General features: G+C 51.3%; 1 protein-coding gene across 1 annotated transcript; it reads right to left on the reverse strand.

Moving 5' to 3' along the window:
• Nucleotides 1-222: 222 nt before the first annotated feature.
• Nucleotides 223-8,373, reverse strand: LOC129145909 (FAU ubiquitin-like and ribosomal protein S30). The gene is given in 2 exon segments (XM_054695898.1): nt 223-589; nt 8,240-8,373. Coding segments are annotated over 2 exon segments (501 nt in total).
• Between the last annotated feature and the right edge of the window lie 256 nt (nt 8,374-8,629).

The raw sequence follows: 8,629 nt of genomic DNA on the forward strand, positions 1-8,629 counted from the left end.
ATAAAGTTACTCAAATCCTTTGTGGAAGAACATGAGAAGCACATACACACCTATATACACACACCCGAGTGTCTGTGTGTTTTCCATTATCCCATCTAAACTCACTGAAAGGAATGGGATTAAGTAATTTGGATATGTGATGTTCTACCTATTCATTTATTTGTTTATTTATTTTGACTAGGCTGCGTGGCTTTATTAGGGAAAGTCAGGATTACAAAGGATTTAAGAGTTGGCACTGGGGTCCTTCTTCCTGCCAAAGGTGGGCACAGCATTCACAAAGGGCTGGTTGTACTGCACTGGCCACTTGGCCCGGCCTGTCTTCCTCTTCTTCTCCTGTTTGGGCACCTTGGGAGACTGACCTTGGACCAGGGAACCATGGACTTTGCAGCCAAGCTGGCTGCTTTCACCCTGCACTGGAAAGCGCAGTCACAGCCTCTTGGGTCATGCCAGCGGGAGCTTGACGTGATCTTCTGGGGCGCTGCCCGCAGGAGAGGCTACAGGAGCCTTGATCTGGGAGACTATCTCCTGGTCTGTCACCTCAAGGACGAGGAGCTCCTGGGCTTTGTCAGCAACTGAACATCGGTGACCACTGCAGCAAAGATGGAGCTGAGAAAGAATCTGAGCGACACCACCAAGTCCTGGTTCCTGGGACAGGAAGCAACCTTAGTCATTTAGGTCACGCTCCAAATGTTTTATCATTTCAGTTGTTGAGAAATACCATGAAAACATAAAAAGGAAGTAGGTTTATCTTTAAGTAGCACTTCGGGGCATACCTATAGGAGATTCGCTCCTCTAGAACTTAATCATCCCAGTTTTGCTTTTCATACTTTTGGTGGCTTCTTGTAGGCTATGACTGTGTGTTTTGTTTCGTTTTGACTCTATCCCCAAGAAGGGTAACTCTCTGTAAGTTAAAATGGTAATGAATTCTTACAAAGATCTGACTTTCCACTGCAAAGTGATCAAAAGAACTATTTAAAACTGTTTTACTGCTTCTGCTAGTTTATCATCTCTGTTATTGCCGGAAACACTATTTTGCCATATATTTAGTTTGCTCTTTTCTCTCACTCCTAGCAATGTGATTTAGGATATTCCTCATGGCTTTTAGAAAATGGTTCTCATGACTGAGAAAAATGAGTGGGTGTCTTCCCTTGGTGGTTAGGAGAAGCACCTCCACCCATGTAGGCAAAACACAAATGGATTTAGTGTTATCAGAATGGTTTAGAGCCATGTCCAGATGTAAGACTGGCCCCTGCATTAGCTATCTATCGCTGCATAACAAATCACCCCACAATTTAGTGGCTTAAACCAACAAATATCTACGATCTCAGAGTTTCTGTGGGTCAGGAATTCAAGAGCAGCATAGCTGGCTGGTTGTGGCTCAGTTCTCTGTGAAGCTGGAGTTAAGAGGTTGGCCCCGGCTCTGTCATCTCAGAGTTTGTTGGGGCTGCAGGATCTGCTTCTAAGTTGGTTCACTCATCTGGCTGTTGGCAGGAGGTTTCAATTCTTTGACACCTGGCTCACTCTGTAGGGCTGCTTAATGTTCCCATTGCATGGCAGCTGGCTTTTCCCAGATAGCAATGAGGAAGCCACAATGTCTTTCATATCCTAATCATGGATGTCACATACAGTCATTTCTGTCATATTCCATTCATTAGAAGTGACTCACTAAGCACCGCCCACAAGGAAGGGAGGGAAAATCAGGCTCCACCTTTTGAAGGAGGAGAATCAAAGAAGGGGGGGTGGGGGAAGGGTATATTTAAAAACCACCACAGGCGGTAAATAGGTTAATTGAATCCAATCAAGACTTGAGGCAACCTGGGTGGTAGCTACACATTTCCCTCCCCTCCAGTAAGATGACAGAGAGGACAGAAGAGGTTAGAAAAGAACCAGGGTAGGCTTTACCTTGAACTGGGAACCTGAGGCAGAGAAAAAAAAAATCCCACCTGAAGGGTGTGGTCTTGGATCCAGCTGTCATAGCAACTATAAACAGGATTAAAAAGGGCTCTGTGGGTCGGCCTCAGGTGTAAGCATATTTTCCCTGGAGATTTGTAGGACCCATATCCTGCATCCTGTTCTCCAATTTCTAGCTGGCCACACATATTATCTAGGTACCATGACCACTGACCAACTTAATGTCTTTTTTAAAAAAAAAAATTATTTTAATTATTTATGCATGTAAGAGCTGGGGTGTAGGCCAGAGATGTGGGGGGGGGCAGGGGGGGAGAGGCTTCATCAGAGACAGAGAGGGGAGCAGAACAGGCAGATCCACTGAAATACACTGCTGAGGGGAGCAGAGAGGGAGACAGGAGGGGTCTGCTGAGAGCCAGGTGGGTTAGCTCCCTGACCGGGGATCAAACTCATGCTGCAGTGGCTGCCAACAGCCTCATAGTGCCTAGGCTTAACCCCTTGAGCCACCAGGGAGGCCCCCAACTTAGTCTTAATTCTCAAAAGAAGGCAAAATCACGACTGCCTTACAAATATAAAAAGAACACATATCAAAGGTTTTATTTAGCTCATTAATTAAATGGGGGATGGGTAAGGTGTTACAACTGGTTCAAAGGAGAATTTCAAGAACAGAGTGGTTTTATAGATCAGGAATATTGAAATAAATTTACAAATGGGTGCAGAACTGACTTTAGGGGGTGAGGTGGGGACAGTCCCTTCCCCAGATAGACATTACTTGCTTGTCTGTAAGTGAGAAGAATTCACAGTGCTATTAGTTATCTGCACTTTATAGAGTTGTAAAATAGCCTAGTCAAAGACAAAGGTTCATATCCCTGTAAGTACTGACAATCCCCCCTCCTCCCCAGGCTGCAGCATTCCATTGAAAGAATGGCCAGTAATCTCTTTTGCTTATTCCAAAGCCTTAAATTTTCCCTTACATCAAGTAACCTCAACTCCCTTGAGATGGCAAAACACATTCCTCAGAGGGTGTCCTTTTAACCTTGGGAAGGTTGAGAATTGAATATGAAGAGGATGAAATCAATCAAATATACTGGAGTGATATTTTTTTTTTTTTTTATAGAGGCATGTTTTATTTATCTATCTGTTTGTTTGTTTTGTTTACACAAGCACTGGGTACAGTCAGAAGCGCGGGAGGGTGAGAGAATTCACCAGAGCCAGAGCGGGGAGCAGAGCAGGCAGAAGGACCGAAGTACACTGCTGAGGGGAGCAGCGGGCGGCAGGAGAGGTCTGCGTGCCACGTGGGACCCTCGCCCCGTGGCCGGGGAGCAGCCGGGGATCGAACCGGCGCCGCAGAGGCCGCGGGCAGCTTCGCAACCCAGCGCTCAACCGCTGCGCCACCGGGGAGGCCCTGGAGTGATATTTTGGTGTTAAGTTCAGGAACAATCTATTGCATGTGATTTAATTTGGGGTAGTAAAGAATTCGACAGATTAGCCTTATGATTCCAACTGAAAATTGTATAATAGACTTTAAACTTGCGATTTTAAGGTAAAAGGAATTTGACTTGGAAAGCAGAGTTGCAATATTTAAAGCAACTGGATATTCACTATATTTATAAGTTGAATTTATTTGACTTACAAAAAATATTTAAGTCTTTGGGAAGGTTTTGCTCCTTAGAGTCATAAGTTTGTCTAGTCAAGCATTTGCATATTTAAAAAGAAAATAAAACAAATTCAACATACAATTGCAGTCTAAAATGTTTAGGAAAATTTAGATTTATAAGTGGATGGGACAGTTTAGGAGCATTTAGTCCATTCATCTTGGCTTGATTCTTTTTTTTGTCAGAATTGGACTTTAATCCTTTACTAGAATAAATGTTATCCTCAATTGAGTCTTAAAGCCCTCGCTGAAAATGATTTCTCTAATTTTGAATAAAAACAACAAGGTTAATAAACAGAAGTTAAAGACTTGTGAAAGTCTCAACTCTTAAATCTGGACAAATTATAAATAAATGAATAGACATTTAGAACCCAAAAGTGAATGGTCTTTTCTAAACATACACAAATTTACTGCAATATTGAATAATTTGATGGTTGGGGAGGAAAGAGATATAGAACATAAAAGTGGGGTAGGACATGAGGCAAAAGCTGAAGTCATTCTCTCTGACTCAAGGGTCCCTTGAATCTGGACTTTGTTGATGAATAGAGTAGGGTGAAATTGACACACTGCTAGTTTCCAGCCTCAGGCCTTAAGTAACTGGCATCTTCCATTTTCTCTCTCTTGGGTGATCACTCTTGGCACCCAGCCACCATGCTGTTAGGAAGCCCAAGCCTTCCTGTGGAGAGGCCCACATGGAGAAGAACCAGAGCCAACACCAACTTGCCAACCATGTGTGTCAGCCATCTTGGAAATGGCTCCTGGAGTCCCAGTTGAGCTGCCCTAGCTGACACAGCTTGGAGCAGAGGTGAGTTGTCGCTGCCAAGATCTACCCAGATTGCAGATTCTTGAGCAAAATAAATGATTATTGTTGTTTATACCCCTAAGCTTTGCGATGGCTTTACACAGTAATAGATAACCAAAACAAGATATAACTTACACATAGTAAGTGTACAAATCTTAAATGTACAGCCTGATGAATTTTTACATTTGTATGTAGCCATCAATCAGGTTAGATATAGAATATTTGCATGTCCCCAGAAGGTTCCCTAGTCAAACATCTTCTTGAAATACTACCCAGACACCTGAACTCTTAGCCCACAGCTCTGGGTAGCTCAGCATCAATTTTTTCTCAGAGACGTTTCCAAACTTAACTGGATTAGAAACATTCTCTCCAGGATCCATCTATGAAATAAAGGCAGGTTCAGAAAAGAGCGAAGGCTCAGGTGGAAGACAAGCAGATTTCAGTCTGTAACCTCTGGGAAGTAGGTCGGCAGGAAAATGAGCTGATCTGCTCTTAAACCTCCCATCAGCAGAGTCACCTCGTAAAATGCAAGCACACAGGGTGCTGTCATAATACCTGTGGTCAGGCCTGCGAGGCCTGATTTGGTATTTACAGTTCTAACCCTGTCCAAAGCAACTGAGGCCAAAAAGGCTTTGGGGAATCTTTAAGCTAGGCAGGGAGAGACCCCCTCCTCCCCCAAATCTGCCTCACCAACTGCTTTACTTCAAACTGTGGGCTGATTTCCATTAATCACACTTGGCCCTAATTACCCTGGAGCAGCCTTTCTTCCTGGGGCCTGGAGCAGGAATTTTAAGGGGCTCCTGACAAAGCAGGTCCCTGAAACCGAACAATAGTGGAGGCTCCAGGAAAAGACTGGGTGAGGAAGTGTCCAACCCCAAACCTCTCCTTCCTGGAGACCCAGGATCCAGGCCGGCTTATGATCTCCCCAGGTAGGAACCCGAGTTCCTCCACTAAATAGATTTTCCTTTTGTTGTCACATTAATTTGCAACTCATTAATAGTGACAGAAGTGAGGTACTGCACCGATGTTATTTGCATATTCATGAGTGACTTATTATTAAACAAATAAGATTTTCCTATCTTTGCGAGCACCCAAAGTAAGGCTGAACAGTACATTACACCGGCCCCGATGCTTTATTCTCTCTTTAATATGTTAATAGATGCAGTTGATTTCTTTAAGTAAATACGCATCCATAAAACAACACGTACTTTATAAAAAAGAAATCATTTAAATAATAATCCATTAGCAAAGTTGGCAACAATTTAAGAGGAACAACCCATTAATACCAACGCTTGAGAATCAATTTGCGAATTTTAACTCGGTTGGGTGGTGGGTTGCGGACGATCGAGGAGGAGGACCTGAGAGAGTGTGTGTGCGCTTAAAAAATATTTTAATGAGCTTCCGGGGGCCAGCACTGGAATCCTGCGCGTCCTTCGGGTGCCGGCTCCCAGAAGGTCGAAAACTGCTGGAGCCCAGACCCGGATCAGCGTTTTTCCGGCGTCCGCAGGGCACTGGAGTCGTGAGCTGAAAGCAGGCCCAAGCGCCACGTCGACCCGGCCGCTTTCACGTTGCCCATCGGCCCCCATTAGCACCGGGTTAAGCGGGGTGGGGGCGGGGCAGAGCCTGATCTCCGGGGAGACTCCCCCACCGCGCTGGGACTGGTGGTATCCCCTCCTATCCAGCCCCCGCCACCAGCACGGGTTTCGTCACAGCCGGTTTTTTCGTGCAGGGGTCAGGGCGGGCTCCCCCCGCGGCGGCGCAGAGCGCGGGGCCAACCGCGCACCCTTATCTCGGCGGAGTCAGACACTCGCCGCGCGGAATCTGTTGACATTTACTATTGTTCGCTGGAGTCCGGAGCACCGGGCGGGGGCGGGCGGGCCGAGGCAGGGAGAGGGAGGGCGGCAAGTGTGGGGCCTGCGGTCGGCCCGGGTGTGTTTGTGTGAGCTAGCGAAGGGGGGCGGGGTGCGCCGTCTCCACGGAAAATAAAAGTGGCTCGCGGGCCCGGAAGCTTCCAAGCCGGCTCACTGGCCCATGCCGGGAATTGAGGTGGCGGTGGTGGGTGCTCAGGAAGGAAGATGGGGCACCCGGTGTGCGGTCGGCGGGTGGAGGGGGTCGGCTCTATCCTCACGGCCCCCGGTGACCCGCAGGACACAAGTGCATTTGTGCCGAGCCGTGGCGGGGATTAAAGTGCCATACGGCTCTAGCGAGGGGGGCGAGGCGGGTGGAAAACAACTCCCCGCGCGCACAAAGCGCGCATTGTTCCAGCCACCTCCATTATGCCGCGCTGCAGCCAAGAGCCCGTTTCGCAACTGCCCGCCCGGCGCGCGCGCGCGCGCGCGCGCGCGCACACACACACACACACACACACACACGACACACACACCACACACACACACAGAGGAATTCGTCCCGGGGGTGTGTGCACTCCTCGGGGACTGGGAGAGGCCGATGAAGCAGGGGCTGGAGGAGGTGGGCTTACAGGCGTCTTTTTCAGCTCGACTGCTAGTCTATTCAGGGCTGGGCTTTTTAATGTCTTCTATCCCTAATCCCCCTCCCCGACACTTTTTCCTTTTCTCCAGCCCCTCGGGCCTGCCCTTGTGCACACCGGGAGCCTGAAGCTCCCCGGGAGAGGCTGCGAAGACAGAGGTTGGGGCTGGGGAAGGAGCGCTTTCAGCCGCTGTCACCCACGGATCTCAGTCCCTGGCTCGCAGCGCTTGCTTGCTCTGCTAGAGGACACGTGCTCGGGAGGAACGGGGGAAGCATCCCGCCTTCCAAGCAGAGGCTCCCCGAGCGCCCCCATCCCGGGCTCTCCAGGACTTCCCCGGGCCGGGAGCACGAGCTACGGAATCCCACGCCGCACCGCCGGGCCTGCCCACGGTGCGTGCCAAGTGGGCCAGCTCGGCCGCCTAAACCATCACCGCGCTGGTGCCCGGGCCCAGTTCTCTGCCCTCTCCGGCGCTCGTGTCACTGAATAGGCTCCCCGAGAAGACGTAAGGGCTTGACAGCCTTTTAGGAGTCTACCCGGTTCTCCCCGGGAGCGGAGTGGGGGTGGGGAATGGGGAGAGAAGGAGCGAACCCAGGCGCCCCCTCGCCTCCCGCCGCGCCCTCCCTGGTGGGCAGGTGGGGAGCGTAGGAGCCCGAGCGCGGCGAGCCAGTGCGGTCTGGTTTCCTTTACGTTTACAAGCTATAAATAAACTTCCCCTTGGGCGGATGCGCGCAGCGTCCAAGGGCGGCTTCCCGCCGAATCGGGCGGGTGGTTTACGATCCAGGCCGGGAGCTGGTCCTAGCGCGGCCTGAACCCAGGGTGGGGCCCTGGCTCCGGGAGAGCTCAGAGGTCGGCCAGAAGTGGCCGAGTGACCCTCCTCTCCCCCGCGGTGCCGGGGCGCCTCTGCGGTGAGGCCTGAGGGTGGGGCTGGGTGATTTATGAGCCGTCACCCCACCCCGCCCCTCCCGTTTCACTTGTTTTCCTTGCCTTCTCCGGCTCAAGCCCGGTTCCCAAAGCCTCGCCCCCCACTCTGCCCAGCGACGATTTGGCAATTTCGGGCTGTTGGAGCGCCAACACCGGCCCCGGCAGGGCGCGTGTCCACAGGGCGTGGGTGAGGCCCTCGACGCATTAACTCCCGCGTCCCTGGCCCGGCCCGAGAGCCTGTCGGCCGAGCGCGACGACGCTGGGAGGTCCGGGGCGGCCTTGGCTAGCGAAGTGGGGAGGAAGGACTCCGGAAACCGCGGGCCTGCCGGGTGGATCACTGACCCTCAAGGTCACCGGGCACGGGGAAACCACCGGACCACGCCAGAGCAGAGGCCCCCGCTCTCGTCGGAACTCTGCTGGGGGGCGAGCAGCTCGCCAAGCACGCCCAGAGGACGCGATAACGTACGTGGCATGGAGGCCACCACGAGTCCTGCCACTGCTCTGCATCAAAGGGACGCCGTTTCCCTTGGCCTTGGCGCCCACGCCGCGAGGGCTGGGGTTGGGCTTCCTCGAGTCTCCAGCACACGTGTGGGGGGGCATGGGGGTGTATGGGGACCATAAAAAGAGTGGGTGACTCTGGCAGCGTCTACGTTCTTTTCCGCTAAGACTTAGGAGGCCGCGGAGGAAAAGCGGCTAGCCGAGTGGGCGAGAGCCCGACTTGGGAACGCGGAGGGGGCTCCTTCCTCCCGCGAGGCTCAGTACCTCCCCTCTGCTCTCCGCGCGGCGCGGGCCTCTGCTCCGCAGCGCCCCAGGCTCCATCCTCTGCCGCATGTTTGTTTAACCCTCAACCCCGCGG

This window comes from Talpa occidentalis, unplaced genomic scaffold (genome assembly GCF_014898055.3).
Source record: "Talpa occidentalis isolate TD23 unplaced genomic scaffold, MPIMG_talOcc4v2.1 talOcc4.15, whole genome shotgun sequence".
Classification (NCBI taxonomy): domain Eukaryota; kingdom Metazoa; phylum Chordata; class Mammalia; order Eulipotyphla; family Talpidae; genus Talpa; species Talpa occidentalis.